Here is a 25,368-nt window from a genome sequence, read left to right on the forward strand (position 1 = left end):
CTAGGAGGCACTGTTTTAAAATTAGGGGTTGCCTTTTTAAGGACAGAGATCAGGAGAAATTTTTGCTCTGAGGGCTGTGCGACTTTGCAACACTCTGCCTCAGAAGGTGGAGGAGGTGGGGTCACTGAATATTTTTAAGGCAGAGGTAGATTGATTCCCTTGCCTAACAAGAATCTAAGGTTAACGGGGGTAGATGGGAGTGTGGAATTCGAGACAAAAACAGACCAGCCATGATCTTATACAATGGTGGAGTAGGCTCGAGGGGTTGAATGGCCTACTTCTGCTCCTAATTCGTAGGTCTGTATGTTCATATCAAAAGTGCATTCAGGGATAATTATCCAGGGATACAGAACGGAGTTACTAGCCTTTAACTGAATACCAGAGAACTTGTGATGAAATCTGCAAACAGTCGCAGACAAAGCATTTGGTATGGTCACATTTTAGGTTCATTTGACCACATTTCCACAGAAAAAATTGGGGGGGGGGGGGGGGGGGAAAAAAAAAAAGAGTTCCTTCAACTGTGTTTTTAAAAGTACTGCTTAATAAAAGAGTTCCAAGACAGTAAGTAGGCAAGATGCTCATGAGCTAGCAGTGATGTTTCTTCAAAATATAAAAGCAATTCATTAAGACGGCAAGAGCAATTGAAAAACACCTTGTCCCTAAAGGCCGGCTCAGGTCTGTAAGTGAAACACGACCCGAGCCTGACAGAACCACATCCGACCCGAGCCCGGCCCGAGACCTTTCATTTTTTCCCACGTCCGACCACTGGAATGTTCTGTTAACCTAGCTTCCATTTTTCACCTTTTAAGCTTGTGCAGATAAGCAACAAAAACTATAACTGGACTTGAAAGGTTGTTTAAAAAGTACATTAAAATTGGAGCCACATACCGGAAGTGATGATAAAATGTGTCCGACCCCGAAGAGCTACCCGACCCGAACCCAATACATGCCGTTGGGTTTGGGTCGGGTAGCCATGCTCTACTCACACCCACTGCATTGCAAAGTCTCTCACCCTTTTCTGATGCTAAATGGCGAGAGATAAAAGACAAACATGGCAGCAAAGTTTCTGAACCAGAATTCTATGAGGCAGTCAGGCTACAAAGATTGCAGGAAGGTTGGAGTGCATGAGAGAATAGTCAGAAATTACCTTGTTGAGATCACCCAATGATGCCAGAAAAATGTGGCTTTTGGTTATTATGCAAAGGTAAGCTATGCAGATTGAATTAAGTGAGTCTAATCGTAACTGGTTGGTATTCCTCCATCTACAATGGACACGCAGCAAACAATCCATTTAGGTGGCGTGTCTTCTCTTGGTGCACCTTTGTTGATGGCTGTGAAGGCCAATTCTTGAGAGGCAGGTTCTGCCACAAGTGCTGCACATGAAGCTATCAAGTGACGCTGTGAGTTGTTTTTGATGTTGGCGCCTGTTACCAAGCTGCTATAGCAACTGGTCATCGTGGTAGTGCACAGCAGTCCACCAGCCCACAGTATGCGTCGCCATTTCCCTCTTTCACCAGCTAATGATTCCCAGGTACGATAATCGACATTTAGGGCCGTCATACCACACTTGCAAGCATCCTTGAAGTGGAGCTTGGGATAGCCCACTGGTCACCTGGCCCTGGGTACCTCACCATACAGAAGGTCCTTAGGTATGCGACCTTCATCCATCCTGCAGACATGTCCGATCCACTGAAGCTGCCTCTGTTTGATTACTGCCAACACACTTGGGAGGACTGCCACACTTGTGATTTTGTCCTACCAGGATATACCCACAATGCACCATAGACAGTGAAGATGGAAATTATTGAGCTTTAGCTGTAAATCATCCATATTTCACAGCCATACAGCAAAGTGCTGAGAACACAGGATTTATAAACCATCAGCTTGGTCCCAAGGGTGTTATCCTATGCACGTTTCGCAAGTTGGCCAAAGGTAGTAGTTGCTTTGCCTATGCACCCCACTGGAAGTGTTTAGAAAATTCTGCTACCTTGGATCCAAGGTGACAATTTGTCCCTTGATGCCATCATAACTACTGTTCTGTATATTTAGCAACTTTATTTCATCATAAGATAATTGCTTCATCTCATGCTTTGGTCTCAAACTCTGCCTTTGTAGAGATTGAAGAAATACAAATGTGAAAGTGTCCTTGGTTTGTGTCTATCATATAAATTGATAAAGCAGCGAATGAACTCCCACAAAAATAAAATGTTGAGACCACTTACATGAGCAATTGACATACAGAACTGGAGAAGGTATTTACAGTCGACCTGAACTTTTAACAGTTTTCCACTGTTCAAAATAACAATTAGTTGCATGAATTTGGCGATTGATAGAAACCTGAACTTGCATTACAAAATGATCATGGTGAGTTCTTTGCTGCTATCATGGGATAGATTGCCTTGGGGTGGTCCAAGGTAGCATAGTATGAAAAGGTGCCTCTGCAGATGGCCGAGAGAGGTACAGGATTTTCTTTTGACGAAAGTGACTATCTGGTTTCTCTCGCCAGCACAGAAGGGGACCATCATGTTGGGTAAATACAAGATCAGCTGTTGGAATTGATCATATTGGCCAAATATATCTACCATGTCTAGCATGATTCCTAAAATGCAATTTAGCTTTGGCCTTCTGCACCCCTTTCTTTCAACCATCACAGGTCAATGTTTGGCACAGTGATTAGTGCCCAAGAGCTGCAACAATTCCATTGCTAACTCCAACAAAAGTTCAAATTTGTAAGTCTTCCTGAGTCCTATCTGTATGTACATTAACCTGAAAAGTCTCATGCTGCTGTGGCCAAAACTATTAGTGAATGTTGGCACAAGCCCCCAGTGTACTGTCTGGGGCAGGTCAGTATGATCATGGTTTTCCTCAATTCCCAAAAAATATCAAAATAGAATTTGAAAATGAGAGTCTGACCATAAATATGGTGTACACTTCTGTTTAGTGAATAGCGCCTGGGAAAAAGAAGTCTGCTGACTGAGCATCTGTCAGTCTGAGGCTAGGTACATGGGCATGATCGTGTAGAGATTATGGTAGGAGGCAAGCAATTCAGAGATTGTACGTTTACTTCCCACCGAGGCACATTTAGTTACAAATAAAATTAGTCACAGAAATAGAAATATAGCTAAAATATTATACAGTGCTAGCTTATAAAATATTCCTCTGAACAGTTATCTCAGTTTTATCAGTTACTCTTCCAGGTTTTTGGGTCAATAAACTGAAAATGTGTCAGTGGAGAAAGAATCCTGAATGCAGAAAATTTTAAGTAATTGGTGCTGATGGAAAAAGTAATAGGTTAGTGTAATGCTGAAATGGGCATTACAGTCTGTAATATATTTTGTGGTCTCAAAACAATCTTGAAAATGAGCTTCTGTGTTCCACACATAGAAGTCAAAACCTAAAAACATTTGTATTCAAAAGTTGCACTTAATTATTGCTTTGGGTCACATTACATACAGCTTTAGATTACAATTTCACTGAAATATATTTTAATTTTATCTGAAGCAGGTTTAAGCTAACTGTATTTGTTCACTTAAAAACAAATGCTTCAACTTTTACTCAATGCGAATAATGCACTTACCTGGACATAAAACGTTCTAAAATTAGTAACTATTTCAAACAAGTTATCACGCAACAGGATTTCTCTGTAACAGAAAAATATTGTTTTAAGTAATCATGTTTCATTTTTCTATCCATATCATTCTTTCGATAAGAAGATAGTCAAATTGGCCCACTCAGAGGCATTTACGTGCATCAGCTGATGCACAAGATGATTCATTATTACTTCCCCCTCCTTGAGGGAAAGTACCTAGCTTCACTTGTTCTAACAGCAGCCGTAATTCTGAACTTCGTACGTGATAACTATATGTATAAACCCACATCATCCTACCACTCTAACACATTAAGTACAAAAACACGTTTTAAATTAATATAATTAAATCTGCTTAAACTGTAACAGATCTTATACGTGATTTAATATTCTCTCATTTGCTTAACCTCTACATATAATTGTCATTAAGCAAATCAGATGATGCAGCAAACGCAGAGGAATGCGACTCCCTGATCATCAAAAGAGAAATGTTGCACAGTTTTTGCATTTTTCCTTAAACATTTTTGGGAATATTCCTTCCTGCACTCAGATCTATGTCAGATCTGAAGCTGATCTCATGCTAGAAACACAGGTATCTACAACTGAAAAGTCAAGCTCGAGGCTATTTCTCAGATATCAAAGCTGACTTGACTGAACAAAATATGCCCTTATACAGTTTCAGACCTCAAAGTCATGCAATATCAGGAAGCACCAAACAGACATGGCTTACAAGTCAATGGAAAAAAATCCAAGGCATTTAACGTAAGCTAGTAAAGTATCACCATATCAGTCTACTACAGTAGGTGGATTTGGATTGAAAAAGATTTTTTTTCCTAGTGTGAAGAAACAATAAAGACTACCATCAATGACAGAAGAATTAGGATTTAGTTCCGAGCAAAGGCTTATACACAAGTGAATTGGATGAATATCACCTGAGCAAACGGTAGTGCAACAATGAGATGTGTGCAGATGAGTTTTTCCTGATAATTTCTAAGTGGAAGTTGGACAATAAGGAAGAATGTTAGAAATCATCCAGAACAGACTCTCAAAATCAACTTCTGTAACTCAGCTAGAATTACACAAATTTCTATTAGATTACACTGGCCCCTCAATCCAGAACTCAGACTAGAACATGCAACATAATCGAACTGGTTTATAGATTCCTAATTCAGAACTCATGCCTTCACTTCTTCAACTCGGTATCGCACATCAGTTTCAATTGAAACTGTGGTTTTCAATACAAGTCAAGAGGAAAGTAGTAAAAATTCATTTTGTTTTCATTATTTAACTTGTGCTAGCCATTTAGTTTTATTCAGAATGCAAGAAACAATAAATTAGCAGCAATGTCTGCATGTGTGGCACAACTGAAAATTGAAGGACAATATTTAGTCTTGTTTTCCAATAAGCAGGAGGTTCCACTGTGTTATTTATGTGTATACACACTGCAGAGGTAATGAGTTATCATTTAACATTAGTTCTACCCACCATATATTACACAAGTCACTTCTGAAGAGTTAGATTAACATTACATATTTAGAAAGATCAGTTAATGTTAGTCTTTAAAACTAGGTCACCGAATACTTAAATTGAAACTTCAGCTTTTGATCCTGTCAGGCAGTGGTTGACCAGCTACTATCGCATGCAAACTATGTGACTGCATAAAGGAAATTTTAGCTTGAAGAATTTAAATTTCAGACAGAAATGCCAATGTTCTAGCACGGTAGCTAACTGCTACGTCAATATTACTCCCGTTTGGTTTCCTTTTCCATTCTTTACTATGGAAATCTTTCAATCCAAGATGTTTCTTACCAAACTGTTATCAATATTTCCAGTATATCTTGCAATTGTCATTGCCTCAACTTTACATTAACTATCGTATGGGTTGTGGATCAAGGGTATTTTACATGATCTTCCAACAATCAACAAAGCATAATCCAGCAAGAGGTGGAGTACTTTAAATTTAAAAGGTTTAGTGTATGAATTATCAATCAAGCTATAATAAATGCAACTGCTTCAAACATGGGTTACTTCCTGATTTAAAGTAAAAGGATAGTACTAACCTTTGTTTACACTCCTGAACTTTAATAACTTCTTTAAGTGGTATACTACGAAGTGGTTCCTTATCCTGCAAGAAAAAAAAATATTTCACGAGGACTGAAAACCATCCTGCCAACCTATCACGCAGTCAAAAATTTCAGAATAACTTTTAATTTAAGGAAACAAACCATCACATACAGATGTAACACTTACTGTCGAGTTAGGACATTTGTGCCTTTGTTAAAATTTGCAATTTAAAATACAAGTCAGTAAGTTTGCAATAAACAATAAAAAAAACAGGTGTGTTTCACAGCTTTCAGGTGCCAGGAAGTGGTTAGGTTAGCAGTCTTGATCCAGTGCATTGTGAAAAGTAGAACTCAAGTAAAGGGACTGTGCAAACTTGCAAGGCAAATTGTTCCATGTATATATCCAGTACATACAATATTAACTCTATGTCCATAACAGGAGCTAAAGTCTGAAAACTATTAATCCAAGCAATTCTAGAGCAAGCACACTTGAGAAATAGGTGATGAAGCATCTGAGTTGCAATCCTTTCAGGGTAATAGCAAATTTACAGGGCTAGAAAAAAGGTACATCATGATCAACATTTATTTTGTTAGAAAGTACCAAAATTAGAATCAACTTCACCACTCCTTTCGCAAATGTGTGCGCAGTTTTATCATAATATTTTTGCAAAGCTCTGGTGGCATTTTTGAGGAACAGGTGCAACATCACTAAGGTTAGTAACCATATATAAGCAGATACTAAACCAGGCTGATTCAAGTTTGTTCAGTCATTACCGAAATCAGAAATATACACTTTTGAAACAGAAAATTAAATGAACCAGAAAACAAAGATGTTACTAATAATTCCTTTGAGCTGTTCTATATGTGTGCCACTGAGGATCCTCCTAAACTGTTACTAAACTCAGAAATTTTGTTGCATCATTTTCCGAGGTAAAGAAACTTGTCAAAATAAAATGTATACATCTATTGAGATTTTAAATTAAAATACAAATGTAGTATGTATTTATATGGTTGTATTCTTTAAAAAATATTGTAGACTTTTATGATTTTACCATGAAAAATACTGTATTTTCACTATTGTCTAAATAGGTGAATTTCATCAGCAGCTCAACAAGTTTGAACTGGTTGACTCTGGGGAAACAGCTTAATGTATCTTCTATAAAGAGAAAAAGGTATTTTTTTTCACAGCTGAACATGTCTCAACAGTTTTGTGCCAGACTCGAGAGTAGTTAAAGCTTTACATGCATACTTTCAAGTTGAAATTAAACAATCAAACTACATGTTAAAGATGGAGTTACCATTAATTCAAATAAACTTCCCTATATGGCAAAAAATTCTGCTTTTGCTACTAAGTAGCTTTTTAAAAGCTATGCTATGTGCAGCTTGTTTCTACAGAGATTGCCACTACTAGAAACAAAGATTTACATCTGTATATCGCATTTCACAACCTCAATGTCCCAAAGTGCTTTGCAGCAGTACTTCTACAGCCCAGTCACTGTTACATAGGAAACGCAGCAGCCAATTGCACATAGCAAGGTACCACATTCAGTGAAAAAAAAATACGAGCCATCAGATAATGGGTTTTGATAATGTTGATTCAGGGATAAACGCTGGTCAGGACACAGGAACAACTCCCTTATTAAATCCATCTAACCAGAAACACTGCATTTAAAACAGTAACATGCCAATATCTCAAAAGTTTTCTCTAATAGGAGCAACAGAAAGCTTTCTGGCATACTGAAAATTATTTTCTCATCTCAGTACTCATGATTGTCACTACAAATATAAACCAACAAACTTTATATTCTACCATATGCAGAAGCTTGTTCAGATCAACTGCAGGCACAATACATTTTAAGCTACAAATGTACATACAGTTATGTAATCAGCCCTTTTATAGGTAACTATAGATTTGCTTATTTAAATATGACATGCGTTTTTCATTTAAAAATATATATTCTCTCATTTAACAGTGGCTTTAAAAATTACTATCACGAATAGTTTAACAAGGCATCACAGAGCTCATAATACTCTTATTAAGTAAAGGAACCAATGCAAAATTGGTTTACTGATGCCAATGAGCGATAAAATTACCTTTAACTATCCTATGTTATTTATATGGGATCCAGTTTACTAACAATGTAGATACCTACAAATGCTCGATAAATGCTTCTTTACATACTGTAAGGAAACTTCATTAAACTTGAAGGTTGAAAGTGGACAAAGCAAGCAAAACATGCATTAGCATGTATGTTTCCTGGTGTAATATTTTATGCAACATTATTGAGAATTGACCAATACAGCCACTTCAGTGATTCTGTACAAACATTAATTTTGTAACTAGGTGAACATACCAATTAGCAGGGACTACAGTGATCACATAAATATGTAAATCAGTCAAAATTAACAGTGACATACCAGGTCAGATTTGTAATAACTTATGGAATTTTCATCTAATACGAAATGTCTTCTTTTCCAGTTTTTCATCTGTAAAGATAATTATAGTTAAAAATCTAAGTTATAGCAAAATGCAGTCATTTAGGTAATTTTCAGTTTACTAATCATTTGGTTAAAAAATTGCCTTTTACTAGATTGAACAATCACTTGTAAATACTTGCATGCAGTCTTACAAACAGGGCAGTAAACTTCTATTCTGTACATTTGGATTCTATTTTACTTAACTGACCCAAATTGCTCAGCAGGTTACACTTCCTTTAATATGCTTGTATTCTCCTGTCATAACAACTGAGCACCAATTATTTTGTCATCCAATTCAGATTTTAAATTGTGCAGAAATAAAATATAAAAGTAGATGGGTAGAGGGGAGTGAAGTGTGCAAATAAAGGACGTGTAAACTTGCAATAACGTTTAGGTCCTTCATGTCTTTATACTGCAAGCTTTTACAAACAAAGTTATGGAAATGGGTTTACAAATAGAACCAATCCAAAACATGCTGAGCAACAAAGCCAACCAAACATTCTAAAGGTGAAGGCAAAGAGAAAACTGCCTCACAAAGGTAGGAAAAAAAATACATTAATAAGTTATTCTGACAATGATTTACAAACAGGTGGAGCTGGAAAATAGCCAAAGTGAAAATTTTCACAGACATGGTCAGAAACCCATCCATTTATGGCCTTCCCAAACCACTGCTGCATGGTGTATGCACCCTGCTGCACAAAAGCAGAAACATGGCACCCAATCAATGTGTTTAATGGTTCTTTGGTTAATTCCAACGTAAATTCAGAAAAGCCAGAAATAGACATGTGTATTTATTCAGTTCAGAGAACGTAGCATTTATTGGCTGCAGTAGCTGGTTTTTCCCAAAGCCATGATGGCCACTAAACGGTTTCTTCTGTCCTGTCACTCTCTCTTTCAAAAATTCTGCCACCACCACCACCTTAAAAAATCCGTCTTCGAACCCTCTCTCCTTTCAAACTGTCACCCGCTCTACAAAGACCATGAATCTGCTAATACCAAATCCGCATTCATCTTTCCTGCAACCACCTATTTGAATCTCTCCAAGAAAGTTTCTTGATGAGCAAAATGGTCATAATCAGTCACAAATCGTCTGTGACCACAGGGCTTTGTCCCTCCTTGTCCCCTCTGGAATGTTTGACATGGTTGATCAGATAATCCATCTCCAACATTTCTCCTGGAGCTGTCCTGCTCAGTAATACTACCCTCACTTGGTACCACTCTTGCCTATCCAATTGTAGTGAGAGAATTTCCAATAATGGCTTCTCTTCCCATTCCCTCGAAGACCTACCCTTCAGAATCTCCTCTTCCTCATCTACATGCTGCCCATTGGCAGCATCATGTGCAGGCTTTTGTCAGGTCCCACACATTGTTTGGAGCCAATCAGCTTCACCGCTGCATCACCTTTCCCAACTCCTGCACTGTCTCTGCTGTCTAAGATTGCTTGTCAGACATTTTATGAGTCACAATTTCCTCCAATTGAATAGTAAAATTAAAACCCATGATGTCCAGCTCCTGCCACAAACTCCATACACTTACACCAATTCCTCTCCATTGCAAAGACTGTTTCCTCTAGTGAAACTGCACCCTCCTCTGTCTCTGCTTCTGTATGTTGCTAAAACTTTCACCTATGCCACTGACTACTTCAACACTCTCCTGACCATTCTCTGATCCCTTCTGCAAATTTTAACTCATCCAAAACTTTGCTTCCCTTACCCTAACCTGGATCAAGTCCTGCTCGTCCATTACTCTTGTTCCTGCTGTGATCTCCAGTGCCTTCTGGTCCACCAATGCCTAAATTTAAAATTCTCATTCTTGAATCCGTTCAGTATCTTGCTCCAACTCATCTCTGCAACCTCCTCCAGCTCTATAATCCCTTGACCTTTCTGCCCTGACTGGCCTCATGCGCATTTCTGCATTCCACGAGTACAGCTGTGCCTTCAGTTCCCTAGGTTTCATGTTCTGGAATTTATTCCTCAACCCCTTCACCTCCCTTTCTTCCTTCAATACCCTTCTTGAAATGCAGCTCTGACCAAATCTTTGGTCATCCCTCCTACCATCTTCTTTGAGTCAATTTTTTGCTTCATTACACCTTTTTGATGCTTCTTGGAATAAACTTTCAACATTAAAGGCACTAAATTAATGCAAATTATTGTTAACTATACTCATTATTCAAGTTCCAAAAGACAAGGAAGAATTCTGGAGAAGGAACTTCAGTAATATATCTGAACAGAATCTTTAGTTTTTTTTCTCCAATTGGTGTGGAGGTACTGCCTAGTGCCAAAGCTCAATAAAAGAGGCTTTTGTTTTTAGTTCTTGGAATCTGACATATCTCACATACCATATAGTGAAGAGGACTCTCCTATTATTGAAAGGCACAAATTCTTATGTGCAATAACGTTATTAGTATACAAACTCGGTAAGGTGGCAATGAAGGCAAGGCACAGTGTCCTTATATCAGCCATTAGCTGAAATCCAGCACATACAACACAATTAAAATGTTGCTCCTCTGCTGCAAGAGTCCGACATAAAAGAAGTTTTGACAGCCACAATCTTGTACTTGATAGATACTTGGTAAGGCTAGATGGATAAGGGTACAAATAAATCATAAGAAGTTGGAATCTCATTTACAGAGGCCATAGGATTGCAGATTTGTGGAACCTCAAGGTTGGCATGATATTGATACATAGTACAGTTGAGTTTGATGGAGAGAGAGGATGCTCAATATGTGCCTAAATGTTCTACACCCAAGCACTGACTTGTCTCAACTTTATAACCATAAATAAAAGAAAGAAAAAGGCCAAGGTTGTACCTGCAAATCTTTTTACATCTCAAAGAACATTTATCAAAACAGCAGTGGAAGATTCGCAGGGAAAAAACAGGGATTGTGGCTGGTAAGTAGTTAATAGTTCTATAATATAGTATATGAAGTCCAAATAATAATATTTTGAAGCTTCTGGTATAGTTAGCACTTCTCCAGTTGCTGGTTACTCACCACTGCTCCTTGTTTAACACAGTAACCACTTTTAATGACTGCTTGATCAGATGTAGGTTTGCCAATGAAATATGCTAACTGACTCGGAGACCGTTTCAAATTACTTTTCTCAATTCCTTCCAGACATTCCATCCCCTCCTGTTAAACCATGATATAAAGTCATTAAAGGCAAAAGAAATCACAATTAAAATCCATTTTAACATTATCCAGCAGCAGGTACAGCCATACAAAATACATAATACTTTCTAGATGGCTGATCAGTCATACTTGTATATAACATCTGTTAGATTTAAAAGTGAACAGTTTAAGCATATTTGATCAGCATTTGAAAGCAACCTTCCAGATTAGACTGGCTTGAACAAATTGCAAGTCTAGACTCCAAGACTGGGCTGACCAGAGCTATTAACATAATTATACAAGCTGCTCAATAGTTCAAGGAATATTTTTATTTCTGTAAATTAGCATCATGGATAGAAATATTTTAATTGCTGGGAGGAACATAATTATGATTTTAAAAACTTTGTTTTGAAAAAGTGCACAAGGAACCATCAGGTTCACATCAATAACACTGACATAACTGTGGTAATAGGAATTACTTCCACATGTTTTCCAGTGACACATGTGGAAAAGTTTGAGGCAAGACCACTTCTGAAAACTTTTGAATGATATAGTAGGCATAACTGTAGTGATCCAAGTACAAAAACAGATCTAGCCTCAAATGTACTTGCTATTTCAACACCTACAGTAATTCACATATATTGTATAAAAAGCTACACAGATGGGCATAGGTCACTAAAAACCATATATTCTTCAGCTTGCAAATTTACGTAGATTAATTCAGATATCAAACTAGGCTGTTGCATTTTCCAGCAAGGACAGGGATAATCAGAGGATAACCATGCTCAAATGGTCCTAATGCTCCAACAGCATCTAGCTACAGGAGACATTTGTAACTGCCCAATAAATACAGAGAAAGAAAATTAAGCTTAACTCTAAAATTCATCCTGCACATTCTATGGGATTTTGCATTGGTCATACCAACAATCCAAAAAGCACCCGCTACAGAGCATCTGGGACCTGCATGAACAGGGAAAACTGAAGAGTCATGAATGAGCAATACAGAATTTGAACCAGGAAGTGTTAGTCAGAATATTTAATTCAATGTCAAATCAGGTATGGAAAGCAAAATAAGAGAGGCGGGAAAGAAAAGTTGGATTGAGAGAGAGACAGAAGAGAAAAAAAGTTTTATTTTTAATTTTAAATCTCCAACAATAATTAAGATCAGAAGGAATGAGACTCCGTACTTGGGAAAGTTAATTTTCGGTGCCAGAGAGGTTGTTTGCCCGTAATTAACCATGCAGTTAAAAGGGTACTTAAACTGGAATGAACAAATCCGAACTTTTTCTGGCTATTATCTCTGAGGTAAGTACAGGAACTTCAAACCAATGTATTTGAATGGGGAGCCAGATGGCCTGACTGTGTCTTTGGGAAGCTTTTGAAGGAACATCGAATCTGGGACAACTTCTGGATTTCCACATTTAATGTGCAGTCACCAGAAGTTACTGTACGATTTCCCCATAAATAACGGGGAGTTCAATTAGCATCGCCGTTATTTCTACAGCAAAATCTGGCCTATTATTTCTCCAATTGTGTTTTAAAATGGTTCTAAATCAGTTTTTAACTAGCTTATGTTTGAAAAAAGACCACAAGGGCTGCAATACTCAAGACAATTGGGAATAGGCAATGAATGTGGTCTTATGAGCATCATCCAATATCTGAGAATTTTTAAAAAATCTGCCAACAGTCTCATGATTAAGTTTCAGGAGAGTTAGCTGTGCTTCAATGGCATGTGGACAGTTTATGTGGCAAATAAAATTTTCTAACCACAGAACATAAGAAACAGGAGCAAGCATAGGCCTTTCTGTCCTTTGAGCCTGTTCCGTTATTCAATAAGATCATGGCTGATCTTACAGCTCAACTCCACCTTCCCGCACTATCCCCATATCTCTTCATAGCTAAAAATCTATCAATCTCTGTCTTAAATAACACTCAACAACTGAGCATCCACAGCCCTCTGCAGCAGAGAATCCCAAAGATTCACAATCCTTTTGGTGAAGAAATTTTTCATTCCAGTCCTAAATGACCAACTCCTTACTGAGACTGTGACCACTAGGTTCTAGACTCACCTGCCAGGGAAGCATCCTCCCAGCAACCACCCTGTCAAGTTCTTTAAGAATTTTATATGTTTCAGTGGAGGAAATCCATGCCACAGAGATTGCTAGATCTTTGTGGGCAGTTTTCTTTGAAGTTAGCACCAAGTACCATTATTTCACTGTTGAGTGTGAAATCTGGGCCACAGAATTCAACTTTGTTACCCTAGACTTCAGAAGTGAAAATTAAAGTCAGCGCTGATGGCAAGTGCACAAGGCAGTTGCCGTGCAGAAGGGCCCAGGTTCAATTCCAGAGAAATTAGTTTCTCAGTAGGGGCACTACAATTAGCTTCAATGCCCCATGTTTTGGGAATGGGTTAGAGAAAATGAGCGCCTACTGTTGGCTGTATCCAGTGTGAGGATGCCTAGAGGTTCAACTGTAATGATTGATTATTTATGAATACTTCAACATAAAGAGCTTGTTGAATATGGTATCATACATTCAAGAGAGGACAGTGATGGGTTGGAAACGCAGTGGTTGAAAACAAAGAACACTGAGCAGAAGTTTGATGCAATTAAAGGTCTTGCTTTACTGGCCCTCAGCAACATTCCTCAACCTCAATCAGATGATTATCCCTGCTTCCTCAGTTAATCAATGTTACATTTGTATTTGCTACATCACCATCTCATTTACTTAGTGGAATATTGTTCATTTTCATCGAAGTTATCACAGCTTTGTGCCGTGATGCGACCTACACAGAGACTGGAACGGAATTAAAATTGCTAAAACTAATTTCACTTCCAGCCAAAAGATTCAGCATCCAATTATTTTAGTCAAAAGAATATTAAGTAATTTTTAAAATAGTTAAAATATATCCATTTCTATGCTGTTAATAAATGAAGTCTGAACTGTTAGCCAGCCATAAGATTAAGAAGTGCGTTGAACGAATACATTTTGCTTCACTACCACTTTAATTTGCCAGGCATGTTAATATATCATTTTGTTTTTCACCTGATTAGTCTGTGTAATGATTGGAACACCACCAATAATTTCTGTCTTATATGGCCCTGGCTTCCTTCCACATAGCCCCTCCAGAAGACAATTTTGATTATCTGTGTTCAGTTGGACATCTGATGGTTTTGGTACCTGTTTTAAAACAAATAAAAAAGATAAGGAATATAACCATTAACATGTTTATTGTATGACTTGCACATTACAATTATTTTTTTTAAACCTGGTACTGGAGATTAAAAGAAAAATTATCCAAGACCAGCTGGATTAATATGCTTTTTTAAATTAAGCCTTTCCACTAAAATAGTTATTCTAAATATTTTCAGATTATGTGGCCTCTTACGAGGCACTGAATATTGTACAGGTATGCCTCACCAGGAAGAGGTAAACAAACTGTTAACAGTAGTAAATAGCATTTGAACATATTTCAGAATGTTTATCAACACTGAATTTATTGCCCAGATCATATTCACAAAAGATTATTTTTCAATAATTCATTACATATGCTAATGCCAAAGTAAACAGTTCAGGGTACCAACACTGGTGGTTCTGCAACTTGCTTGGAATTAATTATGAAAGAGAAGCTTCATTCAGAGCAGAAACATATCCTAAAGGCCCAAATAAAACTCCACTCAGCAATTTCAAACAGTAGTTAAGAATCAACCACATTACAAAAGTAGAACTGAAGTCACATATAGGCAAGACAAAAGTGGCAGAATTTAATTGCTAAAGGACATTAGTGAACCAGTTAGGTTTTTAACAATCAGACAGATTCATGGTCATTTCTACAGATACTTCCAGACTTCAGCTTTAAAAATGAATTCAAATTCTCAAACATCCATAGTGCTCTTTGAACACATTTTTTTTGTATTATTGCCATTTGCCAATGGTGGGATGAAAGGAAGAGGACTGCACAAAAGGCCAGAGTCAACAGAATAGAGTTCAGGGCAGGGTTTGTACTACTTGAGGAGGTTACAGAGATACGAAGGGGGCAAGGCCATGAAGCAAATTAATTATAAGGATGAAAAGTTTAACTAAGAGACCCAGTAATTTCAAACTTTCGTTATTTCAAAGTTCACTGCTTCTCTTCCTAGTTAAACAAAGAATGCAAGGACATTGACAGCTATGATGTCTAAAAGAGGTTTGTCAATTATTTTGGGCAAATAAGGAATCTGGAGGCAATATACACCATCAATTTCAGGGGTGGAACATGAGCAGGACCTCATGTTGGTAGGGTAAAAGTAACAGAGCTTTGGACGAACTGAAGTTTACAGAGGTGGAGGATGGGAGGCTGATCATTCAATTTCCCCCCACCCACCCAGGTGTTTTTTCTCCCTCTTCCCTTCCACCATTCTGTTGTCCTGTTCTTTTTTTAAATGCTGTTCATCCAGTACTGAAGAACGGTCTTAATTCTGTCACAAGGGCCTGACTTCTATTTCTCCACAGGCTGTCTGACTTGCTGAGTATTTCCAGTTTTTTTTCCATTTGAGTTATTAGATTTCCAGCATCTGCAGTAATTGATTCCCATTGTGTACCACTTTTGAGTCCAAGTGAAGCAATTCTGGATGCATTCAATGCAAAGGTGGCAGTATAATTCAAGAATCAAGTCAGTAATTTCAGTGCAGCATATTTTTCATATTCAGGGAAATGCAGGCATTCCCACGAATTTCTAATATTAGCAATTAATTAACAAGGAATGATAAAAACAGCAGCCTTTGATGCTAAAGGAACATTACTTGTTAAGAGTGGCAGTGCGATTTTCTACTAACCCTAAACCTATGATGCTCCATATTTTCATGAGAATACAAATGTATAAGGGAGTCTTAGGATGCTTAACTACACAAACGCAGATGTGAATTTTGCATACTGTGTCAGCTGTGTAGATCCCTAAAGAATTTGAATGAGAATGTTGAGAGTTTGGGTCAGGGGTTTCAGGATCATTGTATATGGCCACGAAGCAGAAATTTTGGAAATCAGAAATCTACAAAAAAAAAATTAGGAAACCACCACAATAATATTCACAGTTGAAACTAGTAAAAAAGTTGGTCAATTCTCCCCTCTAAGAGTTGAATTCTTGAGCATTTCATCTCCAAAATGTAAAAGCCGAGATCATTAGCTCTAACTTGCTTTGTTAATGTGGAACAGTGAAAGCCCCGATCACTTAGCAAATACAAAGAAAATAACAACAGAACTTTGTTTGTTTTTTTTTAAAGAGAGAACCATCAGTTTTATTCCCCAAGCTGGAAACCCTCAAGACAGGCCTCATTCCCTGAAAAGGTCACTCAGATGATGAATGTAGGGACACTGACAACTAAGATATATAAAAACAAAGAGGTCTGTTGCTAATTTTGAAAAAATGGGGAATCATGATACAAAGTCAGTCAACAACTTCAGCAATAGCAAAGAGAATATAGTATATTCAACACATATTCAATTAAAGTGTGTGGGTGTTGCTTATTTCTTTGCTGAGACAGCAAGTCTTTCTTTTCTCATACGTGACAAAAATTCAAATCATTTTATCGTAAGTTACTTTAGATTCATACCTCACCCATTATTTCCAACATTAAAGTAACATTGACCTAATTACTATAAATTCAGCTGCCAAGCTCATGTGTCTTTCAAAACTTTAGAGGAATACAATGCGGAAAATGAATACATTTCCAAAAGAATGTTTAAAACAAAAAAAGTTATGATTGCTTTAGGGGTTTAACAAACATGATAAAATTGAAAAAGTTAATTTTTCTTGAATGCCTTCATAGTGTGTAGTTCTAAATACTTCTAATTATCCATTTAAATTATTTACCTTAAAATGAGGTTTTATTGAAAAAATTGAGGAATAAAGCAAAACTCAACAAAATCTAACTTCACTAGTTAAGTGATTTGAGATTTTCATTGTTACAAAGAAAAGGATATCTGCCAATGCATTAGCTGTACAGCATCATAGTGAATTATGAGAGAATTAACACTTGCACACCAACACTCTTGGCAGGATTCAAGCCAAGTAAAAAAATAATGTTCTAACTTGCCCAGCCCTTGCGAAGTGCCGATGACAGACATTTCCTAAAAATAAACACTGAATGTAATTGGAAAGCTGAAAGGTCACAACCTCAAACGTTGGGCTGAATTTTAATCGCACACCACATTCCTCGATGGCATGCTTTCAACAGCGAATGGCCACCGAGGAGCCCCTGCAATATTTCACGCAGGGGCTCATTTAAATAGTGGGGGCAGAGCAGCCACCCCCAATGACATGTAGGGGCAGCCACCGCATCCCCGGCAAAGGCGTCCGGCGCCACTGCGCAGGTGCCATTTCTAAAGGGCTTTAAGCCCTTACAATTAATTTTAATTTTTAAAGTAACATCAATTAACTTCTCATATACCCAAATGTTTCCCTCCCAACCTTCAATCTTTTGCCCTTCAACCCCTTCTCACCATCCCCACATCCAATCAAAATTGTTTTCCTCACTCCTCCACCCTTCTCGCCCTGCAAATTGTATTCCTCCCCCCTCCCCACCAAGTTCTCATCTCGGAACTCAAGGCCAAACGGAGGCCGTAAAATCGGCATGGGACAGCCACTGCCTGCAGGTAAGTAAATTTGAATATTGTTAATTTACATATGGAGATGAAGGACCCACTGCCACCGAGGTCCCCCTGCTGCCATTAATATGCGGCGGACCCTTCTCGAGGTCGCGGGTTGAGGGAGGGCTCTCCCCACAGAATTTTACCAGCCCTCACACTGCAACCCGCGGCGTCAAGGGGCCAGTAAGATACAGCCCGTTAAGTCTGTTTTTCTCTCCACAGATGCTGCCTGACCTGCTGAGTATTTCCAGCATTTTTCGTTCTGTTGGAAAGCTGAAGTGGTGTGCACTTGACTGTTTCAGGTTTGTTTGCAAATACTGAAATTTGTTCAATTTACACATCTGAAGAGCAACATAATTGACATCATCTGAATGACTTAGCAGGGAAAGAGACCCGACATAAAAGGTTTCCAACTCAGGGATGACATTGGCATTTTTTCATTAAAAGAAACTGACCCCTATTGCTGTTAATTTTTTCCCATTTACAGCAGTTTTGCTTTGAACTAAAATTATTTTTACTAGACTTCAGCTGCTCTTTAAATGCCTTGAACAAAACTTTCATTTTACTTATGACATTTTTCAGAAGACAGCTATCAAACTAATTCTTTGAAATCCAATTATTTTTGTAATTATTTTCTGAATTTTTAATTTGGTCATTGAAAAAGAAACATTTTCCAGTTTAATCATCCTGTACAACTACCAAGTTTAGGCACCAAGTAAGATGTTTGCTACTCTCCCCATCAATGCACCCTAATCTCAGAACAGCACTCAGTGTGATGATTTCCATTCTCAGATTTTGGCAACCAAATAATGTAACATTGAATCCTTCAGTCTTCCAAAGACCTAAATTTGCAGATCACAGTGGTGAAACCATCCTGAAAAGTGGTTTTAGGGTAAAGTCCAAAATAGTACAATGCATGCCAGTTATAAATTATACTTGCGTCTCTTGCTGCCGAAAATAATTACTTTCCTTCTTTCACAAATTTGTCTTTTCAAATATGTATTGCCTCACCTTCACATAAATGTATAATAAATATTGTTGAAGCTGCAAAGGACATGCTCAAACAAATGAATCATCTAGTTCGTACTTAAACAGCAAGACACTGTGATGTTACATTAAGCCAAATGTAATGCCTCACGTGTGCAGTAATTGTTTTGTTGTCACTGATATCAAAAGAACACTGACAAATGTTAGCAATGACAAATAAAAATCACATTTCTATAAATTATTCCTAACACAATGGTAAATTACTTTTTAAAATTCTAACGTACCAATGAAAGAAAGGAATTCAAGTTAAAATAGAACATGTAAAAATCCAATTATATTTGATCTTCACCTAGTGGTTGTATTATTACACTTGAATGAGCTTTACTTACTGTGATCTTGGTAGCTTTGTTCAGTATATTCACCCACTCAACCAAGTCCTGCTGATCATTGGCTTGCAGAAAGTATTTTCTCATTCCTGCATTAATGACTGTTAAGATACAAGTAAAAATCATGATTTTAGACTCATCAATAAAGCACTGCAACTATTAAAACATTAGCCATTGACCAAATGCATTTCTTTTTAAAATGGCACAACTGATTTTTTTTTTGGTCTAGGAGAGTAATGTCTGATACGAATATCCATCTATTTGCAGCATGTGTTCAAAAAACGTTGCTTAAGAAAATACATGCTTTGGACTCGATAACCAAGTGGCCAGTTTAGACATAATTCAGTGACTGAATTTATCATATGGGACATTCGCTCAATCACTGTAAATACTGAGATGGGAGCAATGCACCATCAATTCAGTCCCATCACACCGCAGGTCACAGCATATTATTAAAGTTTTCCCACCCAATTGGAAAACAGCCAAATTAAACACTCGAGTAACCCCCAGAATAAAACAGACCAAACCAGATACCTTTAGAGAACAAATTAACAATTTATTAAAAAACGAAATCTGAAACACTACTAAGTTAAATCTATGTCTGAAGACCTTACAACTTATTTTAACCTAACTCCCCCATTCACACACATACACTCAAAAATCATGGTTGACCAGTTTCTTTAAAAAAATTATGTTTTAAAAATTAGCGGTTTCTTAAGAATAAATAAGTCTTTGTGGGTCACATTCCTCATGGGTGAGGTATCCTAGAACGAAAATAGTCAAATGCCACTCAAAGTCTCCACGCGGAATTGATGAAATATTCTCTTCAATAGATAGGCATTCAAAACACTGCGGCTGCAGCAGTCATCAAGACCAATAGCAAATTCCAGAAAATACAATCATTCAGTCAAGAGAGATTCAATCTTGAAGCAAATACTTCCTGGCTTGGAAGTAAAGAAAAGGAGTTTTGCTACCTTAAGCAATACAAATGGTCTCTTCAAAATACAAAAAAAAGGGCTTTTTTCTCCTTAGACAGTTAACTCGGCCTGTAGCTCCTTGTAGAATTTCTGCTGAGAGAGAATAGACAACTCTTTTCTTCAGTAGCACACCTCGCTTGAGAGTCTCTCAAAACTAACTGGTTCAGACCAGTTTTTTGCCAGTTTTACACACAATCAAATCAAAACATTATACCATATGACCTCTCTCTCCTGCTGTCTAGGTAACAAGTGCAGATGGCACACACTGCTACAGAAATTCAGAAGCTTCTCTCTCTGTCTTTCTTAAAGGTGCACTCTTTTTCACAGAATCATAAAGGCACACTATTTTAAGCCGAGCAGAAAATAAATGCGGTTCAGTGACAATACCTCATTAAACAATTGAGAGATCATGGTAAATGGTAAATTCTGAACAGAACATTTAGATTCTCTTACTTGATATTACCTTACTGCTATAAACTCCATCCCTCTCCTTGGCAACTGTGAGGCTGAACCAGAATGTTCGCAATTTTGGTGTCCGACCGGACCTCGAGATGAGCCTCCAACCATATATCCGCATTAAGACCTCCGTAACATTGCCCGACTGTGCTCCTGCCTCGTTTCACCTGCTACTGAAACTCTCTAGATTTGACTATTCCAACGCACTCCTGGCTGGCCTCCCACATTGTTCCTCCTGTAAACCATACAAAGTCATACAGAACTCTGCTGCCCAAGCTCTGACTCACATTATGTCCTGTTCACCCATCACCCCTGTGTGCGCTGACCTAAAATGGCTCACAACATATTGATTTTTATTCCCTCAATGACTAAAGTAAGTAAATGCAACATGTGATGTATTAAGGCATAAAATCAAGACAGACTCATGTTTCATCTCTGATCTGCTGAGTTAAAGGATCTCAACTAGGGATGGAAGAATATCTGGCCTCAATATCTCCTTGAAACAATAAAGTGGATGAATTAATCATGCAAATAGATGTAAACGGGTATGATATAGTCGGGATTACGGAGACATGGCTGCAAGGTGACCAGGGCTGGGAAATGAACATCTGGGGGTATTCAGTATTTAGGAAGGACAGACAAAAAGTAAAAGGCGGTGGAGTTGCATTGCTGATTAAAGAGGAAATTAACGCAATAGTGAGGAAAAATATTAGCTCTGACAATGTGGAATCTGTATGGGTAGAGCTGAGAAACACTAAGGGGCAAAAAACATTTGTGGGGGTTGTATATAGACCCCCAAACTGTAGTGGTGATGTTGGGAATGGTATTAAACAGGAAATTAGAGATGCATGCGATAAAGGAACATCTGTAATTATGGGTGACTTTAATCTGCATATAGATTGGGCAAATGAAATTAGTCTCAATACCGTAGAGGAGGAATTCTTGGAGTGTATACGGGATGGTTTTCTGGACCAATACATTGAGGAACCAACTAGAGAATAGGCCATCCTAGACTGGGTACTGTGTAATGAGAGAGGAATAATTGACAATCTAGTTGTGCGAGACCCCTTGGGGACAAGCGACCATAATATGATAGAATTCTTCATCAAGATGGAGAGTGACGTAGTTGAATCTGAGACTAGGATCCTGAATCTTCATAAAGGAAGCTACGAAGGTATGAGGCACTAGTTGGCTATGACAGATTGGGAAACGTTACTTAAAGGGATGATGGTGGATAGGCAATGGAAAACAATCAAAGAGCGCATGGATGAACTACAACAATTGTTTATCCCTGTCTGGTACAAAAGTAGAATGGGAAAGGTAGCCAAACCCTGGCATACAAGGGAAATTAGAGATAGCATTAGATCCAAGGAAGAAGCATATAAATTTGCCAGAAAAAACAACAGACCTGAGGACTGGGAGCAGTTTAAAATTCAGCAAAGGAGGACCAAGAGATTGATTAAGAAGTGGAAAATAGAGTACGAGAGCAAGCTTGTAGGGAACATAAAAACTGACTGTAAAAGTTTCTATAGGTATGTAAAGAGAAAAAGATTAGTGAAGCCAAATGTAGGTCCCTTACAGTCAGAAACAGGAGAATTTATTATGGGGAACAAAGAAATGGCTGACCAACTAAATGCATACTTTGGTTCTGTCTTCACAAAAGAGGACACAAATATCATACCAGAAATGTTGGGGAACACATGGCTTAGTGAGAGAGAGGAACTGAAGGAAATCAGTATTAGTAGAGAAAAGGTGTTGGGGTAATTGATGGGATTGAAGGCCAATAAATCCCCACGGCCTGATGGTCTGCATCCCAGAATACTTAAGGAAGTGGCCCTAGAAATAGTGGATGTATTGGTGGTCATCTTCCAAGATTCTATAGACTCTGGAACAGTTCCTACAGATTGGAGGGTAGCTAATGTAACCCCACTATTTAAAAAGGGAGGTAGAGAGAAAGCAGGGAATTATAGACCAGTCAGCCTGACGTCAGTAGTGGGGAAAATTCTAGAGTCCATTATTAAAGATTTTATAGCAGAGCACTTGGAGAGCAGTGGTAGAATCAGACAGAGTCAGCATGGATTTACGAAAGGGAAATCATGCTTGACAAATCTACTAGAATTCTTCGAGGATGTAACTAGTAGAGTTGATGAGGGGGAGCCAGTGGATGTGGTTTATTTGGACTTTCAGAAGGCTTTTAACAAAGTCCCACTTAAGAGATTAGTGTGTAAAACTAAAGCGCATGGGATTGGGGGTAGTGTACTGCAATGGATAGAAAATTGGTTGGTAGACAGGAAACAAAGGGTAGGGAGAAATGGGTCTTTTTCCAAATAGCAGGCAGTGACTAGTGGGGTACCGCAGGGATAGTTGCTAGGACCCCAGCTATTCACAATATATATTAATGATTTAGATGAGGGAACTAAATGTAATATCTCCAAATTTGCAGATGACACAAAACTGGGTGGGAGGGTGAGTTGTGAGGAGGATGCAGAGGGGCTTCAGGGTGATTTGGACAAGTTGAGTGAGTGGGCTAATGCATGGCAGATGCAGTATAATGTGGATAAATGTGAGGTTATCCACTTTGGTAGCAAAAACAGGAAGGCAGTCTATTATCTGAACGGCTATAAACTGAGAGAGGGGAATATGCAGCAAGACCTGGGTGTTCTCATACACCAGTCACTGAAGGTAAGCACACAGGTACCAAAGGCGGTAAAAAAGGCAAATGGTATGTTGGCCTTCATCACGACAGGATTCGAGTACAAAAGCAAGGATGTCTTGCTGCAATTATACAGGGCCTTGGTGAGGCCACACCTGGAATATTGTGTGCAGTTTTGGTCTCCTTATCTGAGGAAGGATGTTCTTGCTATAGAGGGAGTACAGTGAAGGTTTACCAGACTGATTCCTGGGATGGCGGGTCTGACGTATGAGGAGAGATTGAGTCAGTTGGGATTATATTTGCTGGAGTTCAGAAGAGCGAGGGGGGATCTCATAGAAACCTATAAAGTTCTAACAGGACTTGACAGGGTAGATGCAGGAAGGATGTTCCCAATGATGGGGGAGTCCAGAACCAGGGGTCATAGTCTAAGGGTACGGGGTAAACCTTTCAGGACTGAGATGAGGATAAATTTCTTCACCCAGAGAGTGGTGAGACTGTGGAATTCGCCATCACAGAAAGCAGTTGAGGCCAAAACACAGTATGTTTTCAAGAAGGAGTTAGATATAGCTCTTGGGTCTAAAGGGATCAAAAGGATATGGGGCGAAAGTGGGAACAGGTTACTGAGTTGGATGATCAGCCACGATCATAATGAATGGCAGAGCATTCATTATTCCTGCTCCTATTTTCTGTTTCGCTGAAACAGGGGTGGGAAAGAGAACAATGCGCTGCAGCTAGAATTCCTGTGCCTGCCTGCCATTTGCAGACTTGTGTTGAATTTGCATTTCTGGCAGGCTCTCCTCTCTGTATTATTTACAACTGTAAGGAACCACAGTGTAGTATCATCTGCCATTGAGGTATGTAAATTTAATTTTACCATCCTCAAAGACATATTTAATCTACCTGTATACAAATTTATGGTGCTCTGAAACCAGTGTTAAACTCAGAACTGCAAGTACCTTGATATGGACTCATGGTATCCAAGGTTTTCTCTGTAAAGTAACATGTAAATATGAGGTATACATATGCAGTCACATACTGTATTGGAAATGTTTGGTCATTCTCTGGCAATTTTTGACCTTGATGCACTTTTCTGCATACAATAATTCTCCAAAACGTTGAAAACAAAGCATTTGACATCATAAACTGTACCTTTATTGACAATTCTGTAAATGGAATGGTTGGCAATGAAAGAGGAGAATAATTCAGGACTGACATTAGAAACTGTTTCCTGGCAATTATGCAAGAGCAAGACAAAAATAACTTTGCTTTATTACAGGTCACGTAAATTCTTCCTAGATTCATTGCGCGGCACTTCATATACACATTGGAAAGCTGTTTACTTCAACAACTGCATCAATAGAAAATAACAAATCTTGAACATTTAACAAATGAAGATTAAACATTCCCAATCAGGAGCTAGTCATTATTACAGATTGGCTATCTAATTAAACTCCTATAATTGCACAATTTATAAGATGTCTGTTACACCTATGAATCACCATTGTTCCATGCGGCTGCAGATCTTGTGACAGCTGGTCATTTCTCCTCCCCCACCCCAGTATCACCACACCACCCCCCCACCACTGCTTGTCTACATGCTGTCCCTAAGTGCTTCCACACACATTCCAATGACCGCTTCATCCTCCACCATCAAAATCCTCATCCGCACCTTTAATGTACATATATATTTCATATAAAGGTCATACTACTACACTAACACATTGCTTGAGTAGCACAATACATGCACGTACTCGCGATCCTTCAAACGTACGCAAGCTCCAAATGTCAGTACTGTCGTTGAGCCAACATTTTCCTATCACAGAAGAAACATTTGCAAGACTTAGCAAGGGCTGCTCTTGCACAGTATAGTTATCACTTTCAGTTCATCACTAGTTGCATGGGAGCAAATTACCAATGACCTGGCCAAAAATAAGATTCAGTGAAAAATTTGAAATCCTTTTGCAATCAGAATAATACTCCCAACACTTAGTTTAGCAAAATACAAACCATCTATTGGACACCAACACTGCAGTTATGAATTAGCTGTTT

General features: G+C 38.3%; 1 protein-coding gene across 8 annotated transcripts in view; it reads right to left on the minus strand.

The window, feature by feature from the left end:
• Positions 1-25,368, minus strand: part of plekha1b (pleckstrin homology domain containing, family A (phosphoinositide binding specific) member 1b) — an 80,236-nt gene that overhangs the window by 15,473 nt on the left and 39,395 nt on the right. For all 8 annotated transcript variants that reach the window (XM_068052830.1, XM_068052827.1, XM_068052828.1 and 5 more), the window contains exons 5-10: positions 19,237-19,334; positions 14,282-14,416; positions 11,120-11,257; positions 8,068-8,136; positions 5,647-5,711; positions 3,578-3,641 (exon numbers count right to left, since the gene is read on the minus strand). In XM_068052830.1, the coding sequence (XP_067908931.1) occupies positions 3,578-3,641; positions 5,647-5,711; positions 8,068-8,136; positions 11,120-11,257; positions 14,282-14,416; positions 19,237-19,334 (569 nt within the window). The remainder of the gene's footprint in view (positions 1-3,577; positions 3,642-5,646; positions 5,712-8,067; positions 8,137-11,119; positions 11,258-14,281; positions 14,417-19,236; positions 19,335-25,368) is intronic.

Source organism: Heterodontus francisci, chromosome 20, assembly GCF_036365525.1.
Source record: "Heterodontus francisci isolate sHetFra1 chromosome 20, sHetFra1.hap1, whole genome shotgun sequence".
Taxonomy (NCBI): domain Eukaryota; kingdom Metazoa; phylum Chordata; class Chondrichthyes; order Heterodontiformes; family Heterodontidae; genus Heterodontus; species Heterodontus francisci.